Source organism: Tupaia chinensis, unplaced genomic scaffold (assembly GCF_000334495.1).
Source record: "Tupaia chinensis unplaced genomic scaffold, TupChi_1.0 Scaffold000484_1, whole genome shotgun sequence".
Classification (NCBI taxonomy): domain Eukaryota; kingdom Metazoa; phylum Chordata; class Mammalia; order Scandentia; family Tupaiidae; genus Tupaia; species Tupaia belangeri.
This window is the reverse complement of record NW_006159996.1, coordinates 1,776,551-1,801,720: the sequence shown is the minus strand read 5'-3', so window position 1 is coordinate 1,801,720 and position 25,170 is coordinate 1,776,551. Positions and strand designations below refer to the sequence as shown.

The following is a 25,170-nucleotide window of genomic DNA, read 5'->3' as shown; positions in this document are numbered from 1 at the left end:
GAATACTGTACCTGGCAAGATTATCCTTCATATGGGAAGAAAAGACAAGAACATTCTCAGATAAACAAAACCTGAAAGAATTTACCAACAACAGACCAAATCTCCAAGAAGTTCTCAAGGGAGTGCTATACCAGGAAAATTAAATACAGACACACAGAAATAAGAGTTCAAAAACTAAGAAAAGGGCCAACTTAATTGTAGGGACAAGTCTGAAGTTGAATATTATAGCCCAGAATTTTATCAGGAAGATCGAACCACAACAGAAGATAGATGAAGATAATGTAATCCCAGCTCTGCATTAAGACATACAATTTTTTTCATTTCACCAGCAGATCATTCAATATACATCTATAAAAGATGAAGACTCCTAAAAAAAGAAAATAGTATTTTCTTAAACTATAAAACTCTATACTCAGTATTCAAATTTTCCCAGTTGTCTCAAATGTGATAAAAAGATATATAGATTGTACAAATCAAAATCCACATATGTTCCATACATTACAGTTGGCTATCATGTCTCTTGAGTCTATAAGTCTCTAGGTTTTCCTTCCATTTATTATTTACATGTGTGGGGCTAGCAGGTGGCATGGTAGGTTTTTTTGTTTGTTTTAAAGAATTATTTAACTTCATTTATTTAAATTTGACCAGAGAGGGACAGAGTGGTGGGGGGAGAGAAAGAGAAAGTGAGAAAGCAAGCCACCAGGTCCAGGACTTGTGCCGTGGTTGGCCATGTGGGAGTCCAGCGCCCTTAACTACCATGCTATCTGTTGGCCCCAGGAAATAAGTTTTAACTTATGATGATTTAAAATGTTTTATTACATTTGACTTGAAATGCTATCCTCTTTTTTTAAAAAAAAAAATTGCTACAGGGCACATGCATTCTCCAGGGAGACAGAGAAAGAGAGGGAGAGAGAAGGAAACTGACAATGCACCCACCCAGGGGTGATGACCGCACCATAATAACTTCTCCTCCTCTCAGGATTTTGGGCATACATGCACACATGCCTGGTATATTTTTCAAACTGCCAGATCCAGGACTCAAATCGCAAAATCAGTCATGTGGGGGACCAGGTGACGTAATGGTCACGTTGCTGGACTCCAATGTAGTTGAACACAGTTCAAGCTCTGGACCTGGCAGCCTAAAACACACGGGTGCATGTGAGTTCATGCCCAAAATCCCAGGAAGAGAATGTAGGAGAAGGGATTACAATGTGGTTGTCCCCCCACTGGGGGGTGATTTCTTGCTTTCTGTCTCTCTGGCAAGTGCATGCACCCTATGGCAAAAAAATCTCTCTTTTTTTTTGGAGAGGTTTTTGCTATAGGGTGCGTGCGCAAGACAGAGCGAGACGGAGAGTCAGAAAGCAAAAAATCACCCTCCAGGGGGATGGCCACACCACAATCCCCTCTCTTGGGATCTTGGTCACGCATGCACGCGTGCCTGGCATCAATTTAAGCTGCTGGGTCCAGGACTCAAACTGCGGTCAACTACATGGCAGTCCAGCAACACAGCTATTAAGCTAACTGCTGGTCCCTACCCCCCCGCTCCCCTCCCCAAAAAGATGTCTTGTGGGACCAAGTTGCCTTAACCACCACACCAAGCAGCTGTCCAAAAAAAAATTTTTTTTTTAAAGAATCATTTTATTTAACTTTATTTATTTATTTTAATTTGACCAGAGAGAGACAGAGTGAACAAGTGAGAAAGAGGGAGAGGAGGGAAAGTAAGAAAGCAAGCTGCCAGGCCCAGGAGTTGAGCCATAGTAAGCCATGTGGGTGGTCTAGCACCCTTAACTACCACACCACCTGCTAGCCCCAAAACATGGTTCTTTGTATTAGAAATATATCTGAAATAGTTGACAAGGTATACAATACTGACCTTTGCTCTATGTTCAACATTGGCTTTTCGGTCCAGAAGCAAACTCACAACTTCTGCTCGGCCCTGGAAACAGGCCAGGGTGAGAGCCGTGTTCCGATTGGTCTCTATCTGGGCATTAATGTCTGAACCCATATCAAGGAGCAGTTTCACTGCAGGAACGTGTCCATTCATTGCAGCCAACATCAGGGGAGAGATACCTAATTTACTCCCAGTCCTATGGGGGGGAAATGTGCTTAGATAATTAAAATAATATGCTGCCTTTTGTTTTTAAAAAAGCATTAAAGATGAAAATCTTTCTCAAAGTAGAAGAAAAATTTCTAACCTGATGAACAGATTTATTTATTTAGGCCAATAATAAGGAAAATGAAAATCTCACAATTGAAAACATAATCCATATTTAGAGGTTATAAATCTCCAATTACATATAACAAAGTACTTTGTGAAGTGAGACCTTTAAAAACAGCACATTACTGAAATAAGCTGAGATTCCTTATAAGTACATTATGGAAATAATTTTTGACTTTTAAACTTTAGTACTATGTTAATTTAAAATGGTAGCTGGCCAACACGTGGGGAAGGACACTTAACTCCACGAAGTACCTTACTAATTATGAATAATAAAATGAATATGTGGTACCGTGAATTAATTTCTGCCCCAGCATTAAGCAGAATCTTAATGATATTAACATATCCTCCAGACGCAGCAAGACTCAGTGGTGTATAATCTGACACATTCCTATGTTCTTTATTTGCACCTCGAGCAAGCAGCAAGTCGACCACCTACAAAGTAAAATATGAACAGAGAAACCCGGTTTACATCAAGGGTTCAACTCTACTCAAAGAAGCACAAAGAAATAGGACCTACAACTTCCTGGCCTACATATCTAACATTTTAATTATATTTCGTTAACTCTAAACACTAAAATATCAGTTGTAGAGAAATTGATTTGATTTCAAGTAAAAAAATTCAGAATTTTGAGATTCCAATTATACTGAAGTTATGATATACTCCTTTCTATTTGTCAAATATTAAACAAAGAATCTGCATTTCAAATGTGTTAGAACTATCATTCATTTACTCTCAAAAAATATAAGGATAAAAAGAATTTTTACTTGGCCTTAAACATTTCTTAATAAAGCATTCTATTATTTCTATTAAACTTAAAACAAGTGTCCAATTCTTTGAAAAACATATGGGAACATGTCAAAACACATGCACATTTTATTCATGTAACTAAAATATTAATCATATTAATCTTTTTTGAGAGGTTTTATTTATAGGGAGCGTGTGCTCGCCAGGACAGAGAGAGACAGAAAGCGAGAAATCACCCCCAAAGGGGATGGCCATGCCGCAATCCCTTCTCCTCCATTCTCTTCTCAGGATCTTGGGCATGTACACACACTTGCCCGGCGTGAGTGTAAGCCTCCGGGTCCAGCACTTGAACCGCAGTCAACTACATGGGAGTCCAGTGACACAGCCTTTATGACAACTGCTAGCACCAATCATATTAATTTTTTAAAGAATTACTTTATTTAACTTTATTTATTTTTAATTTGATCAGAGAGGGACAGAGTAAGAGAGCAAGAGAGGAAAAGTGAGAAAGACAGCTGGTGAGTCCGAGACTTGAACCACAACTGGCCATGTGGGAGTCCAGTGTCCTTAACCACCTTGCTACCTACTGGCCTCCATATTCATCATTTTAAAATCCAAGCAAAATGCTATGAAATGAATATTTACATACCTCTTGACGTCCACCAGAACACGCCAATGAAAGTGGAGTATCTTTAGTTCGTTCAGATTGTGCTTCTATATCTCCACCTTTATCTAAAAGGATTTCAACAACTCCAACATGTCCTGCTGTTGCTGCCAGGATCAATGGTGTGAAACCTAAATCAATCAATAAAAAATCTCAAATTTGTGTTTTTTATTTATTTTAAAGCTATTGTTTATACAAGTCTCTATTATTTTAGTAAAAAAATTATATTAATAAAACTAGCTATTACACTCATTATGAACTTTGATGCTTCTTTATGACCTACCTTTGCAGTAAGAAATGTAACCACAGCTTGTGTTACTTCGCTAATAATCTATAGTCTAATTTTTTAGTTTCTAGAGAATTATTTCACTCTATTGATTAATGAATCTAGATACTCCTAACTGAAATATGCTTATCTATGTTATCAGTCTAGAAACTACTTATCAATATTGAAAAATCTATAATTGTTTTCTGATTGAACAACACTCAGATTTTATTTCTGACTGACATTTCCTTCTTACCTTTTTTATCTCTGTGCTCAATTTTAGCATCTCGTGCGATGAGTACAGATACAAGTTCTTCATGACCACCTGCACAAGCTAATGTTAATGCTGTATCATGATTGCTCTCAGTCTAGAAGAAAAAATAAGTTTTTAAATCTTTTTCTTTTTTAACAAGAGTGTTATCTGTAGAAGAGCATATAATAATTTTTCTACAGTAAACATAATAATTATCCTCTCCAAAGAAAATTAAGATGTACAAAGTAAGTTTAAATAAAACAATCTACTCACATGTGCATCAATGTCAACTGAAGGATAGACAGGAGGCAGAGATTGGGAAACCACATTGCTTGCAGTCTGCGGACAGGATTCAGGTGTAAGACATTCTGTGGTCTGAGAGGAACTGCTAGAACCAGTGGGCACTCTGCTACTCACAGCTGAAAAACAATATTCATATTGCTAAATTCTACTTAAAAAAAATAAGGTCTTTTTGTACATAAGGAACAGAAAATTCTATAGCAGTTACATAATGTAGTAATTACATCACAAGCTTTGAAATCAGATGGACCTACATTTGAACCCCAGTTTCATAGCTGTCTTTCTGTTCTTGGGCAAACAATTTAACACCCTTGAACCTCAATTTTTCTTAGAAACAGAAAGAGGATAATAATAGTACCTGCCTCAGAAGGTTGTTAAAAAGACCACTTGAGACAGTAAAGGTAAAATACTTAACATAGTACCTGATACATGCACATGTAATATATGGTAGCTTTTAACATGTCCGTAGGGAGAAAAGTTTCCAAACTGAAAAAATGGAATTTTATACTTTAGTTTGAAAAAGATAATTAGATGAAAAAATATCCTGTGGAAAATGAAAAGGAAAAAACAAAACAAAACAAAACAAACAAAAAAAACGGGGGAGGAATGGAAGTTGAAGGTAGCAAGTTAGAATATTTTTCACATAATGGGCCAGCAGGTAGTGTGGTGGTTAAAGGCACTGGACTCCCACATGGCTGATCATGGTTCAAATCCTGGACCTGGCAGCTTGCTTTCTCTCTTTCTTTCTTTCTGTGTCTCGCCCTGTTCAAATTAAAAAATAACAATAATGGGGACCAGCAGGTGGTGTGGTGGTTAAAGGCACTGGATTCCCATATAGCTGACCATGGTTTAAGTCCTGGACCTGGCGGCTTGCTCTCTCACTTTCCTTCTCTCTTTCTCTCTGTCTGATCAAACTAAAAAACAATAATCACAGTAATAAAAATGAAGTTAAATAAAATAATTAAAAATAACAACAATGATACATAAAATAAAGAGTATTTCTCACATACAGAGCAGGAAATGTTTTAAAATTCAAAATTTACTTTGGAAATTTGCTAAAATAGATCAATTTCTGAAAGCCAAACTATTTTTTTTTCTTTTCTTTCCTTTTTTTTCTTTGGCCATAAGGTGTCTATGCTTGCTGGAGAGTCGGAAAGAGGGAAAATGAGAAATTGCCCCCTCCTTCGGGGGTTGGAGGGAAGTCCACATTGCAATCCCTTTTCTTCCAGTCTCCTCTTGGGATATTGAGCGTGCGCGCGCGCGCACACACACACACACACACGTTCAGCATGATTTTCAAGTCATTGGGTCCAGGACTCAAACCACAGTTGGCCAAATGGGAGTCCAGGACCTTAACTACCACATTACCTGCAGGGCCCAAGTCAACTATTTTTAAAACAAATACTGGATCTTTATATTTGGTCTCAAAATTCGGTGTTTTTTATGTTTCTGATTTTTTTTCAATGTTTTATAAGAGATGGAGTTTCACCCACAGAGGGGGAAATAGAACTTAAAAAGATGTTATGAGTAATCATGAAATAATGTATATAAAGCATCTAACACAGTATTTGACACATAGTAAGTACTAAATAAATGTAATTATGAGGGGTTTTATTAGAACTTTCAGTACTATTAATCACTATATTAAAAAATAAAACCATTACTATTCATTTAAGAAAGAAACATCTCAGAAAAAAATCATATGGTCAAATAATTATAGAAAGAGACAATAAAGCTTCACTGAGGGCAATAATGTTATTTCTGTACCTAGACTAAATTTCAATTCAAAATACATAGGACTTAAAGGAAAATATAAGCAAAATATTGGGAAGTGTTTTCTCTGTAGAATTTTTATACAACTAGATTCAATCAAGGAAAACTTCACAGATGAGAGAGGCTTAGTTTAGTATTTAACTAGTTTAAACATGACTTAACAAAGTTTAAGATGCCTAAAAAGTTTCTACATGAGGTATCTCTCTCCTCCCCACTAGAGTTGTCAGAAAAGTCTGGGACCAGCAGTTGGTGTAATGGCTATGTCACTGGATACCCATGTAGTTCACAGCGGTTCAATTCCCAGACCCGGTGACTTAAACTCACACCAAGCACATGAGCGTGCATGTCCAAGATCCCGAGAGGAGAATGGAGGAGAAGGGATTGTGGTGTGGTCATCCCCTCTGGGGAGTGATTTCTCACTTTCTGTCTCTCTCGCTCTGTCTTTCTGACGCGCACATGCGCCCTATAGCAAAAACCTCTCAAAAAAAAAAAAAAGTCATGATGCATTTTTGCATAGAAAAAGAAAAATGCATCATAACTTTTCTGACAACCTGATAGCAATATAAATATCTGCAGCTTCTATCACCACAGAAATACATAATTTATCCAGATGCAAACAGAAATGATATATATGTTTGTTTCACCGATAAGAACACAATGGAAACAAAGTTTTAAAATTTTTGGCATTCAAAGAGTTTAAAGCAGGGGCCGCAGGTGGTGTGGTTGAGGTGCTGGACTCCCACATGGCCATCTATGGTTTGAGTCCTTGACCTGGTGGCTTGATTTCTCTCTCTCTCTTCGAATTGAATAAATAAAATTAAATAAATAATTCTTAAAAAAAAAAAAAGAGTTAAAAGCAGATAGTATTTTCTTACATTTCCCCAATGGAAATGATGTTTGGAAACAGCTCCAAAATATGACCACCTTTCTAATAATGAAACTTTACTTAGTAAAGAATGACTTTTCTATCACTATTTTATCAATGCTATCTTTTTGATGATTAAAAAAATATTAAAACTTCTTTAAAGGGTCAGCAGGTGGGACCCTTAGTGTAATGGCTATGTTGCTGGACTCCCATGTAGTCAACCATGGTTCGAGTCCTGGACCCGGCAGCTTAAACTCACACCAGGTGCGTATGTATGTGTGCTCAAGATCCCAAGAGGAGAATGGAGGAGAAGGGATTGTGGCGTGGCTATCTCCCCGGGGGGTGATTTCTTGCTTCCTGTCTGTCTCTCTCTGTCCTTCTGGTGAGCGCATGCACCCTATATAGAAAAAAGCTTCCCAAAAAAAAGAAAAAAAAAAAAAAAAAAAAAAAAAAAGGGGTCAGCAGGTGGCATGGTTGTTAAGACACTGAACTCCCACATGGCCAATCTCGGTTCAAGTCCTGAACCTGGTGGCTTGCTTTCTCATTCTCCTTTTGTCTCTTGGTCAAATTGAATAATAATAATAAAAATAAATAATTCTTAAAAAAAAAAAAAAGGGGTCAGCAGGTGGCATGGTTGTTAAGACACTGAACTCCCACATGGCCAATCTCGGTTCAAGTCCTGAACCTGGTGGCTTGCTTTCTCATTCTCCTTTTGTCTCTTGGTCAAATTGAATAATAATAATAAAAATAAATAATTCTTAAAAAAAAAAAAAAGGGGTCAGCAGGTGGCATGGTTGTTAAGACACTGAACTCCCACATGGCCAATCTCGGTTCAAGTCCTGAACCTGGTGGCTTGCTTTCTCATTCTCCTTTTGTCTCTTGGTCAAATTGAATAATAATAATAAAAATAAATAATTCTTAAAAAAAAAAAAAAGGGGTCAGCAGGTGGCATGGTTGTTAAGACACTGAACTCCCACATGGCCAATCTCGGTTCAAGTCCTGAACCTGGTGGCTTGCTTTCTCATTCTCCTTTTGTCTCTTGGTCAAATTGAATAATAATAATAAAAATAAATAATTCTTAAAAAAAAAAAAAAGGGGTCAGCAGGTGGCATGGTTGTTAAGACACTGAACTCCCACATGGCCAATCTCGGTTCAAGTCCTGAACCTGGTGGCTTGCTTTCTCATTCTCCTTTTGTCTCTTGGTCAAATTGAATAATAATAATAAAAATAAATAATTCTTAAAAAAAAAAAAAAGGGGTCAGCAGGTGGCATGGTTGTTAAGACACTGAACTCCCACATGGCCAATCTCGGTTCAAGTCCTGAACCTGGTGGCTTGCTTTCTCATTCTCCTTTTGTCTCTTGGTCAAATTGAATAATAATAATAAAAATAAATAATTCTTAAAAAAAAAAAAAAGGGGTCAGCAGGTGGCATGGTTGTTAAGACACTGAACTCCCACATGGCCAATCTCGGTTCAAGTCCTGAACCTGGTGGCTTGCTTTCTCATTCTCCTTTTGTCTCTTGGTCAAATTGAATAATAATAATAAAAATAAATAATTCTTAAAAAAAAAAAAAAGGGGTCAGCAGGTGGCATGGTTGTTAAGACACTGAACTCCCACATGGCCAATCTCGGTTCAAGTCCTGAACCTGGTGGCTTGCTTTCTCATTCTCCTTTTGTCTCTTGGTCAAATTGAATAATAATAATAAAAATAAATAATTCTTAAAAAAAAAAAAAAGGGGTCAGCAGGTGGCATGGTTGTTAAGACACTGAACTCCCACATGGCCAATCTCGGTTCAAGTCCTGAACCTGGTGGCTTGCTTTCTCATTCTCCTTTTGTCTCTTGGTCAAATTGAATAATAATAATAAAAATAAATAATTCTTAAAAAATTCTTTATAAAAAGTTGATTAGAATTCTTTGACAGAATGTGACACTGTAAAAGACTTCTTTACAGAGTTGCTTTCAAAAAGTATTTTGTGCACTTTACAGCTCTATTACCAAAAATCTGTTTACATTACCATACATTTTTTTATTCTATTGTCCTAGAAACATTTTTTACCTCCTTACAATAATGACAATCAGAAACATTCCATATACAGTGACTTTAATAGGATTAATTACAAATAAAGTTATAAGCTAGAAAGTACATGTGGAATAAAGCTTATATTAAGAAAAAAATTACACCAAGACTATGACATTTTCATAAATCCTAAAACATGTCCTACCTCTGAACAAAATGTGTCTGAAAATGACTAAGATTATTACTACAAAGGTCAATATACAACTCAAATTAAATTTATATTCTATTCTAAGATGAAGTGATAAAAGTACAAAGTATAATATTCTACTCAAATCTATGAAACTGAAGATAGTTCTGTAGGCAATAGGAAAAATAGTCTTACTACGAAAAATTTCACTGATACAGATAAAATATGTTACAGGTTTTAAGAAATTTAATTGCTATAGTCTATTGCATATAATAGTAACTTTATTAAATAGTTCATGTAAATAAAAACCTATAAATATTTATAAATAAAATATTAACATTGACTAGAACAAATTATTCATAAATCTATGTTAACACATGGCTTCTTAAAAAAAAACATATTTTAAAATTGTAATTTGTCCTAAAAAGAGCCTAAAAGGTATCAGCAATACACTAAAAAGTCACAAAACTATATTAAAATTTACATATACATTAAATCTCAATATAAAAATAATAGGGGACACTGTTGTTTAATAGAATGCAGATGTATATGGAAATAGTATCTTTAAAGTAAATTCAGAACTCTAAGTTGAATCAGATGCATGCATAGTATATATCTAAGGTTTTGTTTTTAGGCAAGTCTTGTGTTGCAAGTGATTCCTCTGCCTAAGCCTCTCAAGTAGCTAGACTACACCACCACACTTGTTTTATTAAGTTGGCCATAAACTGACGCTGGGCCTTCCATGTGGCCTGAGCCCACTGGGCAGCAGCAATCAGTATCCAATAACATCGCTGGGCCTATCTAAGGTTTTTGAACCTAGCTGAACTGAGTTGGAATCTTGGCATATACTAGCAAGTTAATTTCTCTAAGCTTCAGTTTTTCAACAGAAAATCAGAGGTGGGAAAAGAACCTATTTTATAGGATTATTATAAATAACCCATGAGATAATGTATATAATGCATTTAGCACAGAGTGGTACATGGAAAATACTCCATAAATGTAAATAAATTTATATTATTGATATATTTTACCCAATCTTTATATATAGGAATGAAATATTTACTAAATGTTTTTAAAGCTGCTCAGTGGTCAAAGCTACTTAAATTTCTTTAAATTACTTTAAACGTATAGATATTTGAACTTTGAGAATCACTTGCTATTATGGTAACTGTTAAAAGTCTAATAATAACTTTTAGAAGAAAATAACTTGAGGAACCAGGCTCTCAATAAAGCATTTATATATACTCTTTCTGGGATTATATCAAGTATGACATATACGACTAAAAGCCTAAGTTATTCAGCAAATCATCACAACATTAATAAATTGTGTATATAACCAAGCTCAGTATCACAACAAATATTTTAAGAGTAGAATAAAAATGAAGAAAAAAAAACCCACTTCTATATTTAAAGAGTGAAATTTATTGCTATTATTTGAAGGTATTCTTTGAAGTAAAAATTTAAGATGTATAATAGTCTCTTTTTTACTAAATATGAGAGATGAGAACTTAGGTAGATTTAATTTAGGTAAAATGAATTACATTGTTGAATAATACTACTGATATATTAATATATTTAAATTGTAGAATTAGGTACTAACCTAATTCAAGCTTATTTAAGTTCTTTCAACTTCAATTAAATTAAGAGAACTTTCAATAAGAAAATTAAGAGAAACATGAGTTGAAAAAATTTTAAGTGAGAGAGGTCATCATCTTGAAGAAAATATAAATGTTGCCATGTATTTTATAATATGACTTTCATAAAAATGGAAAATTTTATATGAAGATAATTTTTATACCTATTGGCTGACTTAATATTTAAAACTTATTAATAAAAGAATATCATACTATGTGGCAGATAGTACAGGTTAAGTACCTCTTATCTGAAATGCCTGGGACCAGAAGTGCTTCAAATTTCAGATTTTCTCAGATTTTGCAATATGTGCATATACATAATAAGAGCTCTTGAGGATGAGGTCCAAGTCCAAACATGAAATTCATTTATGTCTCATATATACCTTATACATATAGCCTGAAGATAATTTTATACAATATTTTGGTAATACAGAGTTTTGACTGTGACCCATCCATTATACAAGGTCAGATGTATAATTTTTCCCCTTGTGGCATCATGTTAGCTCAAAAAATTTCAGATTTTGGAGCACTTCAGATTTCAGATTAGGGATGATAAACTGGTGGAGTTTAACACAAATTAAATTTTACTAGTCCATGTAAACATTATATGTAATTTTAAAATGTTTTTAAGCAAGTTTCATGTGAACTCTATAGAAGACCATCAATGTCACAAAAAGCTTAGTGACATTAGAAAAAAAAGTTGTCCTTCCCTGTAAGAACCAAATGTTAATACTATTATAAAATCATTACCTATATGTTTCCTTTAGAGCTGTTTCTATATATATATATATTTTTTTGAGGTGTAAATTATAACACAACTGGATTGATGGGTAATATGGGTTTCATAATTAAAACTCAGTACTTAATTAGGAACACCATCCTGTTAATTACAGAACCCAAATTCTTAAAAATGCTATTCTCAATTCACCAGTTTCATCATTATTCATTTTCACCGATTAGAAGTTAGTACTATAAATGAACCACAACAATTTATTCATAATTCATAGCAACTTTCAATGCTAATGATACAAAGTTACTTTCAGTTAAGTAGCTATGGGGTGAGGATATAAAAACCCAAAATAAAAACCTAATTTCTTAAAACATTTCCCTGCATTTTAATTTTACTTTACGAAAATCAAGACACTCTTCCTCTGCACAGGTACCTATTACATATCAGGAGACTCAAAGGCATTATCACAATTCTATATAACCACTGGAAGTCATAAATATGCTCAATAAAATTCCTGATTTAAGTAATCTTATTCCACATTTTAAAGGTTCAGCAAAGATCAGGGAGACTAAAGGCTCACAAAAGAAGAAAGGAAACTGGGATAGCATAACTGGGATGGGAGGAAGGGAAGAGAATATGACAACAGAAGAAACAGACAACAGTAAGGAAAAAAATGTTGCAATCAAGAGACAGAGGACTGGCCTGCCTTTGAATATCACTCCAGCTACATCTTAGTTCTTGGTCTTCATCCACTGTCAACAGCCATTCTGGCTGCATTTCTGAACTGGGCTCTCATGGAGGTGATACATTCACCAGCCATCTTTAGGAAGGTAAATGATTAATTGCACTGTTTTCCCACTGCTGCAAGGACAATGAAAGGGAAAGTAAACTTGTGCACCTCATTTCATATCTAATTGTAATTTTCCATACAATAATAAACAGAAACATATACTTTAGGATTATCAGGACTTCCTTTTTTTTTCCTTTTTGTGTGTGTATGTATTTGGTGTGTTTGTGTGCTTTCATCAAGAGAGTTAATGCAAAAATCCCAATCTTCAAGTCATCATCCACTGGTGGTAATTTCAACGTACTCTTCTAACTAGATATCACAATGTGGAATGCTCAGCTTTCTCTGACCATCCCATTTAATTAGAAACATTTAAATTAATCTAATAAAACTATAAAGAAATGGCAATATGATTTAAAATTATATTTTCCAAACATGAAAATTACCAACATGGAAATTTAGTGTATAATCTTATGTGAATACTTCCAACGTCCACAAGGAAATCCTACTTTGAAATCTCCTACCCAAAACACAATACAATGGTTTTAATACTAAAGGCCTAAAATAAATGGTTATGGCAACTTTATTACTTTGCCACTGCAATGTGACAAAAGAAGAGAAGGAAACACTTTAGTTTGTTACTGGTGTTGAGCACTAATTCATTCCCAAAACACCTAAAGAAATGAGTACTTTTACAAAGATAGTTTGAAAACCGAAAAGTACAGTCTGTGTATTTGGAGGGGCTTGTAAAGAAGTTGAGCACACAGATTAAAGATAAATTATTACAGATACATTTCTTAACCCACCTGCTATCAGGTCATCAAGAGTGTCGGTAAGCGTCTGGGCTGGAGTTGCAACCATTAGTCCATCTGGTTCTTGAACTAATAGCCCCTGATCATGTCCAGTAATAGCAATCTGAGGCTGTCCTACAATCTGCTGATTACCTGATACTTTCTGAAGTTCAAGAGAATTTGTCTCCTTAGAACCTAAGTCACTGGAAAAGTTACATTGTGGAGATGATAAAGGCTGGACTGGGACAAAATCAATTTGTTCTGCAGATGGTGGAGACTGTTGCTCATCATCAACATCATTATCTTTAAGTAAGATTGTGTCAACCTGAGGTAACTCTGTAAAGTGATCCTCTGGGAGATTATCATCTCCTTCCCCTTCTGGGAAGACTCCTCTATGAGAGCACTGCTGGTGTAGAGACACTGTGTCTTTCTGACCTTTGGTTTCCAAGTATTCTTTGGTAAATTGCTGTTGTGTTTTCATTTGCAACTGCCTTTCCACTTTCTGCAGTTCTTTCAGTATTTTCTTCTTCTTCTGGACTTGCTCTTCTCTGTTCTTTTTAAGTTCTTCTATCTTATCTTTGTTCAGAGGTTCACCTTGAATTAACTCCAATGACTTAAGCTGTGCTTTTTCAATAGCACTAATTCTTTGTCCCAGTTCATTCAGCTTGCCTTCAGTCTCCTCTACTATGCACTCCAAAGGCTGGTATGGGTGAAAAGGTGGCAGTAGGTCCTGATCTGCTACCTGCAGGGAACTGGACTTCTGCTTGGATGTACCTAAGCACATGAAAAATGTTTGAAAAAGTGCCATGCTAAAAAAAAGAAAAGAAAAAACAAAAAAACAAAAAAACCCCCAAAACAAAGAAAATCCCCAAAAACAAAAAACAAAAACAGCCCTCCACCCCAAACACACATGGACCTCCCTCCCAAAACCATTATAACTAATGCTGTAGAATGAATGTTCAGAGTCACATCAGTGTCAGGTAGATCAAAGCCGATAGTAATCGATTTTACACAGCACAAACTAGGATGTTGCCAATAAAAATGTGAATTCAAAAAATCTGTCTTTAGAATAGGAGGATTTTAGAAATTAAGACAGGGGCAAGGAGAAAAGGAAAACAAAGGGGAAAGACTCAAAATTATGTTGATTACATTGAACTTTTAAAAGAACATCAAGGCTAAAACAGTATTAAAGTGTCTTGAGGATACCATTAATGTTAACTGCCTCTTTAGAACAGTTGTTCTTATAGCAATATTAACTGTGCAAGTCAAGGTTACTACAAGATACCAAAACTTACAGATCAAAGTAGGAAAAAGTGCATTTTTCAAGTTGCCAAATTATTTTTTACATTAAAATATAATGTGAAACCAGTTTTTTAAAGCCATATTTTTCTAAAATTCTCCATCATATAGCCTTTAACATTTTTGCTATATGAAGTTTATCACAAAGGACAACTGTCCTGAGTTTATTAAATAAACTCGTGAAGTAAAGCCTATCTTTGAGAGAAACAATAAATGTTCCTAAGAAAAAAATTAGACTTTCCTCATAGGATTACTCATATCAACGATGCATGCTAAAAACAAAGGAAATGTATAATATTTCAAGGTTTTAAATTGAACTTTAAGTTACTCTCCTCATAACAAGTCAGCATAAAAATAATTATCAATATTAACAATCTTAACATTTGGACATATAATGGGAAAAAATATTTTTTGATGTACAATTACTACTCTTAGGCAAATTCAAGGCTCAATCTTGTTTAGGAAGAAGTAGGACTATTCTAACAGAAAAAAAGGGCTAAATTATTGATACATTCTACAACACAGATGAACCTGAAAGCATTATACTAAGTGAAAGAAGCCAGACACAAAGACCACGTACTGTGCAATTCCACTTATATCAATCTATAAAGAAAATGCAAATCTTTAGAGACAGAAGAACAGTGATTGCCTGGGATTATAGTAATGAGGGTCAATTTCAAACAGGCACAAAAGATCTCTTCAGGGTGATGGAAATGTTCTAAAATTAAGTGGCAATATGATTACATTCTCAGTAAATGTACTAAAATTCACTGCTTCGTATATTTAAAATGAGTGAACTTTATGATATGTAAGCTAAACAAAATAAAGCTGTTTTAAATAGAAAAATACTGGACCAGCCAGTGGCATGGTGATTAACGTAGCTGGATCCCAGTTGGTTGATTGCCCAAGTCTTAGATTGGCAGTTGGAAAAATACACTAAGGATGTATGCCAGCAGGTCCAAAATTCCAAGAGGAGAATGGAGGGGAGGAAACTGCAGAATGGGTATCCTCCACTGAGTTCTCTCTCCCCAGAGATCACATACACCCTATACCAAATTAAAAAAAAAAAAAAAAAAAGAGGGAAGGGACTGATTAAAACTAGTCTTCTATTCTTTTGGATTGTAGTTAACATGTATGAATAACATAAATAATTTAAGAGTTAAAAAAAATAAAATCATCCAATGTGTTAAAAATGATTTTCAAGTTAAAGACCAAGATATTAAAATGCTCTGAATAGCAAGAGATTGACAAAACTACTAATGGGTAAAAAATCAGAGATTAATTTTCTCTTTTGCTAGAAAAGGAGAGCTCAAAACTAGTTAGCTCACATGCAGCATGTGTTATTACTGAAAAAGGTTAAGTTTACCTCCCAGCTACCATGGTCAGCAAGGTCATAAAATCACAGTTCTAATATCACTATAATTACTTTCAGAGGTGTAACTATTCCTTAAGAGTAAACTTTGGCAAAGTATGTGTCTATATTCAATTTTATGTTTCTATATTAACAGAGTGGTGGGGAAAGATTTTATTCTTTCAGAGCAAAGCCATTATATTTGTGAGATAACTTTATTACAACTTCCAAAAGATCATATAAGAACCTACATTTTGGCTTGCTTGTTTAAAATGCCTAATGAAAATCATCAGGAAAGAAAAGAGAAGCAAACTGTCACAAATAGCAATATATAAATCTGCTAGCATAACAAGGACATTTTCAGTTGTGTAATAAATTCAATGATACAAGCAAATTTAGAGGTTCTACAAAGATTTATGTTCCTCTAAACATTTGTTAATTTCAAAATGCTCCTATACAGCCACTATGTAATTTGTATTTAAGATTATAGGGCCATGGGACCAGCAGTTGGCGTAATGGCTATGTCACTGGATTCCCATGTAGTCGACCGTGGTTCAAGTCTCGGATCAGGGCGCATGTGTGTACATGTCCAATATCCCGAGAAGACAATGGAGGAGAAGGGGTTGTGGTGTGGCCATCCCCCCCGGGGTGTGATTTCTCATTTTCTGGCTCTCTCTGTCTTTCTGGTGAGCGCATGTGACATTTGGCAAAAACATCTCCAAAAAAAAAAAAAATTATAGGGCCAGCTGGTGGCTTGGTGGGTAAGGTAGCTGGATCCCTCATGGCTGACTGTGCAGTTTAAGCCCCAGGCCCCATGGCTTGTGAAACCACTGAGAATGTGTGCATGTATGTCCAAAATTCCAAAAGGAGGAAGATATGGAGGAGAAGAGATTGTAGCATAATCATCCCCCACTGGGGGTACTTTCTCTGTCCCTCCTTCTCTCTCTCTCTTTCTCTCTGGTGAGTGCATATCTCCTCTGGCAAAATTAATTGGAAAAAAAAAAGATTATGGAAAACCAGGTAAGAGTTCAGTATTAATCAGACTGGTAATTATATTATGACCACAATGGACATTCATAAAAATCTTTACAAATAGTAACATGATCCAAAATAAAAGCAGTATTTTGAGGATAGTAATAGGTAGCAAGTTTATCTTATTAACAAATAATATGCAAGAAGCTTGGTGCACAAAATTACTAATCAAAGTATTTTACTTAACAGAGAGACTACAGCCCAGAACACACGTAGCATTTAAAATAGAAGATAGTGAATGTAATACACAAAAAACAAATCTGCCCAAGATAGCTAATGGCTGAGTGTCAAGATATACAGCAAAACACTAACATAGGTTATAATATCAAGAATAAACTAGGGGGAGTACCAGCAGTTAGTGTAATGGCTATGTTGCTGGACTCCCATGTAGTTGACCGCGGTTCGAATCCTGGACCCAGTGGCTTAAACTCACGCCAGGCATGTATGCGTGTGTGCCCAAGATCCCAAGAGGAGAAAGGAGGAAAAGGGATTGCAGTGTGACCATCCCCCTGGGGGGTGATTTCTCGCTTTCTGTCTCTCTGTGTCTTTCTGGCGAGCACATGTGCCCTATAGCAAAAATCTCTCCCCAAAAAAAGAATAAACTGGTGGGGAACAGCAGGTGGCATAGTGGTTAAGGTGCTGGACACTCCCACATTGCCAACCATGATTTGAGTCCTGAAACTGGTGGCTTGCTTTCACTTCCTCTCTCTGTCTCTCTCTCTCTGGTATGAATGAATAAATAAAATAAAATAAAATAAAATGAATAAACTAGGTAGGTGAAAATCAGATAATATTTCCTAATTATTTCTACAAACTGAAGCAACCCCTTTAATTTTTGGTGGGTAAAGTGGAGATTTTCAAAACTGTTCTTTTAGCAACAAAACTTTCAATAGGTAGTGTTATAAGACACCAGAAAAAAAAAAAGTTCCATCTTCTCCACATCTACGGTGAAATTTAAAGATAATATGTATCTACTGACTGGTATCGCTGAGTAACAGTGTAAAATAATGTTTGGAAAAATAGGTAAAGTCACCATCTGATCTTTTAGGTTTAGTTTCTATCCTACTTCCTCTGCCTCTCACTTTTTCTTCATTAACGAAACTAGAAAACATTTTCTTTTCTTTTTTTTCCCTTTTTTTTGAGAGGTTTTCACTACAGGGCGCGTGCGCTCGCCAGACAGACAGAGAGAAACATAAAAACAGAAAGCGAGAAATCACCCCCCAGGGGGGATGGTCACGCCGCAATCCCTTCTCCTCCATTCTCCTCTCGGGATCTTGGGCATGCACGCACACGCGCCCAGTGTGAGTTTTAAGCCACCGGGTCCGGGATGTGAACTGTGGTTGACTACATGGGAGTCCAGCGACATAGCCATTACGCTAACTGCTGGGTCCTTTTTTTTTTTGAGAGGTTTTTGCTATAGGGCACGTGCACTCATCAGAATGACAGAGAGTGACAGAAAGTGAGAAATCATCCGGGGCGGGGGGGGGGGGGGGAGGGTGGCCCCCCACAGTACAATCTCTTCTCCTCCATTCTCCTCTCGGGATCTTGGACATGCACGCAAATGTACCCAGCATGAGTTTAAGTCATGGGATCCAGGACTAGAACTGTGGTTGACAACATGGGAATCCAGCAACATAGCCATTATGCAAACTGCTGTCCCTTTAGTTCACTACTAAAATGAACTTAATCCTAGCAGTCATTTTTTGTGCCTAAATTAATTAGTGAACTTGGAATAGAAAAATAATGGAGGGGCCAGCAGATGGCACAGGGCTTAAGGCACTGGACTCCCACATGGCGCAACCGTGGTATGAATCCTGGACCCTGTGTCTTGAAACTCATGCTGGGCACATGTGTGTGTGCATGCCCAAAATCCCAAGAGGAGAATAGAGAAGGGATTGTGGTATAGCCACCCCCCAGGGGGGTGATTTCTGCTTTCTGTCTCCTGGTGAATGCAAGTACCCTATAGCAAAAATCTCTTTAAAAAAAATTAAATTAATTAAAATAATGGTTATAGGAAAAATACATATGCTATACAGATGATTTAGACTTGGATTTCATATTTCTATATGCAGGTTTATCTAATCAAATTTAAACCAAATTCTACAATTCTCTTCCTTTCTTAAATCATCACATAGTATTCTAGAATTATTTTTAAACAGCAGTCCCAACTAGGTCTTAAAAAGAAAATAAAGTTTATAAAGTAGAACTGAAAATAACATAATGAATCAAATGTAATAGAGTATATATTATCTACATGAATCTGTGTTCAATAAGTAAAATTATGATATATCCTATGAATCAATATAAAATAATTTCTTTCTTTTTTTTGAGAGGTTTTTGTTATAGGGTGCGTGCATTTGCCCAAAAGACAGAGAGACAGAAAGTGAGAAATCACCCTCCAGGGGAGATGGCTGCGCCACAATCTCTTCTACTCCATTCTCCTCTCAAGATTTTGGGCATGCACATACACGTGCCTGGTCTTAAGCTACTGGGTCCAGGACTCGAACCGTGGTTGACTACATGGGAGCCCAGCGACATAGCCATTACTCCAACTGCTGGTCCCTAAAATAATTTCTTACTGTGGTCATAGTAAAAAATGAAAGCCACTGGCCTAGAATTGCCTCATTAATTAAGTAATTGGGCCAGCAGGTGGAATAGTGATTAAGTGCGGGCCTCCTACATGGCCGACCATGGTTCAAGTTCTGAACCTGGCCACTTGAAACTCACTCCAGGCACATGTACCTGGTGCCTAAAATCCCACAAGAATGGAGGAGAAGGGATTACAGCATGGCTATCCCCCATGGGGGTTGATTTCTCACTTTTTTGGTCTCTTCAGCTAATGCACACAACTGATAACAAAAATCTCTCTCTAAAATGTAAATAAATAAATTTGGAACTATGAAAGCATGATTACACAATGGAAACTGACTAAAGCAGAGGATATTAGTAGTGAAATTTTCAGAGGAATATTCAATTTTATTTATTGTACATGAGGCTTTTCTATGTAATTCCTTAATAACTCAAAATTTAAACGTGAAAACTTTTTATGTTATTTACTCTAATAAACAACTGAGATATAAAGCAGCATGTTAATTTAATTCTTACTTCATACTTAAAATTTTTTCAATCTCTTTCCTACCATTCTAGAATATTTCTCCTTGAATAATTTTTTTAACACTTTACTTAATCACAAGTCTTTAGTTTTAAAATCGCTTCATTTTCTTCTGCCTACAGAATAATCTATATTCATAGCTTCATATCATTAATTTATTCAACACCTAAACATCTAGCGCAAGCAATGCTTGGTGTTCCACAGAAAGATGAATAACATAAACTCTGCCCTTGAGGAGCTTACAGTCTAAGAGGGGAGATAATATTCCAATGAACTTTCCACACATATTCATAAGGGGACTGTACAAGGATTTTTACCACAGTGTTGTCTGTGGTGGCGAGAAATTAGAGGCGATATGCGTAACCATCACTAGGAGAAAGGACAGGTAAAACATGAAGTATACAGAGGGTGAAGCATTATGCTATAATTAGGAACAATCTGGAGGTAAACACATGGATAAATAAATAAAGCACGATACCATTTATGCAAATTTAAAATAATACAAAAAGTCATTAACACTTTCTAAGAACTTGTAATTATGAACAAAATAATATGCACATTAAACATGTTAGAATGAATGACTGCATTAGTAGAAGAAACGGGAAGAGAAATAGATAGAAAAGAAAAAATATAAAATATGAGAAGCCATGGTGAGAAAATACCAGAAATTAGGTAGGACTAATTCAACCTTCTATACTTGAGGTCCATAAAGGAAGGGCAAGGAAAAGTGACACGAGTCAGAAGGAAGATCCAATAAAGTATTTTAGAAGTTCAGAGAAAAGACATTACTCCTCAAGAAGGCTAGAGGTGCACATAAAACATACATTTTGTTTATCCTTACATCATTTTATGTGTTTAGCAGTAAATTAGTTCTAAGTTATACAATGTACAGCAGACTAAAATGAACTTTCTCTTTTAGAATTTCAGTACAACTATAAGCTGGAAGCAAAAAGTGGTTGCAGTCAGCAATTTACAAAATTGGTTTTTAAAATGCAAAGGATATACATTATGTATGTATCTTTTACTATCTGAATATTTATAACCACCGTTAATAAAGATAAATATGCTAGAAAACTGAGCATATCAATTTGGCTTAGTTTTGTACTTGGTTTATAGAGGTGATTTTTGGGCGTCTGTTAGATGACACCTAGAATTTTGAATTCTTAAAAATCAACACAAGTGAGAGTAACTGCCTCATTCAGGAGGATATGGCTCAAGATGGATAGAGCTTAGACAAATGGTACACATGAAGCATGAAAGAAAAGACTATCTGAATAGGATATATAATAAACCCCCTTGGTAAGTATTTAAGGACATGAATATAGTTTTTGACAATGAGGATATGAGGGCAGAGAGTGGCATAACAGTAATACAAGTGGACCCACATGTTAGGGTTCTAGTGTGTGCCCTGCAGTCTCCTAATACATGCCTGCCATGCTTGGCTGATAGAGGCTGAGGATAGAATACTACATGAAGACTAGTTGGAGTTGCCTGCCTCCTTCTCTCTTTCTTTCTCTCCATTTTTTATGGAAAATTAAATGACTAAACTTTTTTTAAAAATGAGGATATGAAACCAGCAGATGGTGTAATGTTTATTTTGCTGGACTCCCATGCAGTTGACCACAGTTCAAGTCCTGGACCCAGCAGCTTAAAACTCACGCCAGGCTTGTGTGTGTATATGCCCAAAATACTGAGAGAATGGAGGAGAAGGGACTGTGGCATGGCCATCCTCCCCAGGGGGTGATTTCTCACTTTCTGTCTCTCTGGCGAGTGCATGCCCTCCCAAAGCAAAAATCTCTCTCTTAAAAAAAAAGGGGGGGGGTTATGAATAATAAAAAGATTTGTTAAAAACAGACAGGAGTAAAATATAAAACTTGAAAAGAAAGCTGCTAAAAGGAAAAGAAAAAAAGTCATAGAGAGTAAGAATCCTTCATCCATCCTTAGTCACATACACTACACAGAAGTAGCTCTAATAAACAACTGAGATATAAAGCAGCATGTTAATTTAATTCTTACTTCATACTTAAAATTTTTTCAATCTCTTTCCTACCATTCTAGAATATTTCTCCTTGAATAATTTTTTTAACACTTTACTTAATCACAAGTCTTTAGTTTTAAAATCGCTTCATTTTCTTCTGCCTACAGAATAATCTATATTCATAGCTTCATATCATTAATTTATTCAACACCTAAACATCTAGCGCAAGCAATGCTTGGTGTTCCACAGAAAGATGAATAACATAAACTCTGCCCTTGAGGAGCTTACAGTCTAAGAGGGGAGATAATATTCCAATGAACTTTCCACACATATTCATAAGGGGACTGTACAAGGATTTTTACCACAGTGTTGTCTGTGGTGGCGAGAAATTAGAGGCGATATGCGTAACCATCACTAGGAGAAAGGACAGGTAAAACATGAAGTATACAGAGGGTGAAGCATTATGCTATAATTAGGAACAATCTGGAGGTAAACACATGGATAAATAAATAAAGCACGATACCATTTATGCAAATTTAAAATAATACAAAAAGTCATTAACACTTTCTAAGAACTTGTAATTATGAACAAAATAATATGCACATTAAACATGTTAGAATGAATGACTGCATTAGTAGAAGAAACGGGAAGAGAAATAGATAGAAAAGAAAAAATATAAAATATGAGAAGCCATGGTGAGAAAATACCAGAAATTAGGTAGGACTAATTCAACCTTCTATACTTGAGGTCCATAAAGGAAGGGCAAGGAAAAGTGACACGAGTCAGAAGGAAGATCCAATAAAGTATTTTAGAAGTTCAGAGAAAAGACATTACTCCTCAAGAAGGCTAGAGGTGCACATAAAACATACATTTTGTTTATCCTTACATCATTTTATGTGTTTAGCAGTAAATTAGTTCTAAGTTATACAATGTACAGCAGACTAAAATGAACTTTCTCTTTTAGAATTTCAGTACAACTATAAGCTGGAAGCAAAAAGTGGTTGCAGTCAGCAATTTACAAAATTGGTTTTTAAAATGCAAAGGATATACATTATGTATGTATCTTTTACTATCTGAATATTTATAACCACCGTTAATAAAGATAAATATGCTAGAAAACTGAGCATATCAATTTGGCTTAGTTTTGTACTTGGTTTATAGAGGTGATTTTTGGGCGTCTGTTAGATGACACCTAGAATTTTGAATTCTTAAAAATCAACACAAGTGAGAGTAACTGCCTCATTCAGGAGGATATGGCTCAAGATGGATAGAGCTTAGACAAATGGTACACATGAAGCATGAAAGAAAAGACTATCTGAATAGGATATATAATAAACCCCCTTGGTAAGTATTTAAGGACATGAATATAGTTTTTGACAATGAGGATATGAGGGCAGAGAGTGGCATAACAGTAATACAAGTGGACCCACATGTTAGGGTTCTAGTGTGTGCCCTGCAGTCTCCTAATACATGCCTGCCATGCTTGGCTGATAGAGGCTGAGGATAGAATACTACATGAAGACTAGTTGGAGTTGCCTGCCTCCTTCTCTCTTTCTTTCTCTCCATTTTTTATGGAAAATTAAATGACTAAACTTTTTTTAAAAATGAGGATATGAAACCAGCAGATGGTGTAATGTTTATTTTGCTGGACTCCCATGCAGTTGACCACAGTTCAAGTCCTGGACCCAGCAGCTTAAAACTCACGCCAGGCTTGTGTGTGTATATGCCCAAAATACTGAGAGAATGGAGGAGAAGGGACTGTGGCATGGCCATCCTCCCCAGGGGGTGATTTCTCACTTTCTGTCTCTCTGGCGAGTGCATGCCCTCCCAAAGCAAAAATCTCTCTCTTAAAAAAAAAGGGGGGGGGTTATGAATAATAAAAAGATTTGTTAAAAACAGACAGGAGTAAAATATAAAACTTGAAAAGAAAGCTGCTAAAAGGAAAAGAAAAAAAGTCATAGAGAGTAAGAATCCTTCATCCATCCTTAGTCACATACACTACACAGAAGTAGTATGTGAATTTAGGAGAAAGTAAAAAATCAGGTCAAATAGCAATTTTGTCACCAAAAAGAGCTTTTCTAGAAACATAAAAGGGAAGCTTGGAGAAGAAAACAGAAGTTTTAAGAGTAAAGAAGTAACAACATAGCTTTACTTATTTAAAATAGCTTTTCTTGTATCCTGGTAATTCAGCATATGTTTTTGTTTTTTTACTCAACTTTATTTATTATTATTATTTTCCAGTTTGATCAGACAGAGAGAGGTAAAGTAAGAAAGCAAGGCATCAGGTCCAGGATTTTAACCATGGCTGGCCATGTGAGAGTCCAGCATCCTTAACCCATATGCCACCTGCCGGCCCCCAGCATGTTTTTATATCATCAACTAATGAGTTTCCTATTTCATAGAGTAACATAATATTCTATGATGTACATGATTTATACAGATATGACAGCTTAATATAATGTATTATCATATTTTGATCCTGCATGTTGAGTTGATAATTCTACTTAGTAGCTAACAACAGCAAGTGTCCAAGTGTCTAAATACACTTTTTTCCTTCCTCAACTAGTTTAGTAAAATGAATGATTCCTTAGATAGATAATTCATTTTTATACTATTTAATAAGAGAGTAAACATCAGAGTGCATAAAGTAACTATATAAGTATATAATAAGTATATTTTAGTAAGGAAATTCTAAAAAAAAAAAAATGTCGGGACCTGCAGATGGCATAATGGTTACATCGTTGGACTCCCATGTAGTCGACAATGGTTCAAGTCCTGGACCTAGGGGCTTAAAATTCACACTGGACACCTGTGCAGGTGTGCCCAAAATCCCAAAATGAGAATAGAGTGCAGACTGTAGCCATGGTCATCACCCTGGAAGGTGATTTCTCACTTTCTGTCTCTTTGTCTCTTTGGCAAGCATAAGTACCCTATAGCAAAAATCTCTCTTAAAAAAAAAAAAAATCACTACCCAAACATTTCAGTTTACTTATAACTTAAATCTCAATTGAAAGTATTTTAGGGCCCAGCAGGTGGTGTGGTGGTTAATGTGCTGGACTCCCACATGGCCTACTATGGTTTGAGTACCGGACCTGGCAGTTGGGACCAGCAGCTGGCATAATGGCTATGTCGCTAGACTCCCATGTAGTCGACTGTAGTTCGAGTC

At 35.7% G+C, this 25,170-nt stretch overlaps 1 protein-coding gene across 1 annotated transcript in view; it reads right to left on the bottom strand.

The window, feature by feature from the left end:
* Positions 1-25,170, bottom strand: part of ANKHD1 (ankyrin repeat and KH domain containing 1) — a gene marked incomplete at its 5' end in the record, with an annotated part of 156,886 nt that overhangs the window by 35,601 nt on the left and 96,115 nt on the right. The window contains 6 exon segments of the mRNA XM_014590788.2: positions 1,874-2,087; positions 2,511-2,653; positions 3,616-3,761; positions 4,152-4,263; positions 4,422-4,567; positions 13,248-14,006. Of these exon segments, the coding sequence (XP_014446274.1) occupies positions 1,874-2,087; positions 2,511-2,653; positions 3,616-3,761; positions 4,152-4,263; positions 4,422-4,567; positions 13,248-14,006 (1,520 nt within the window).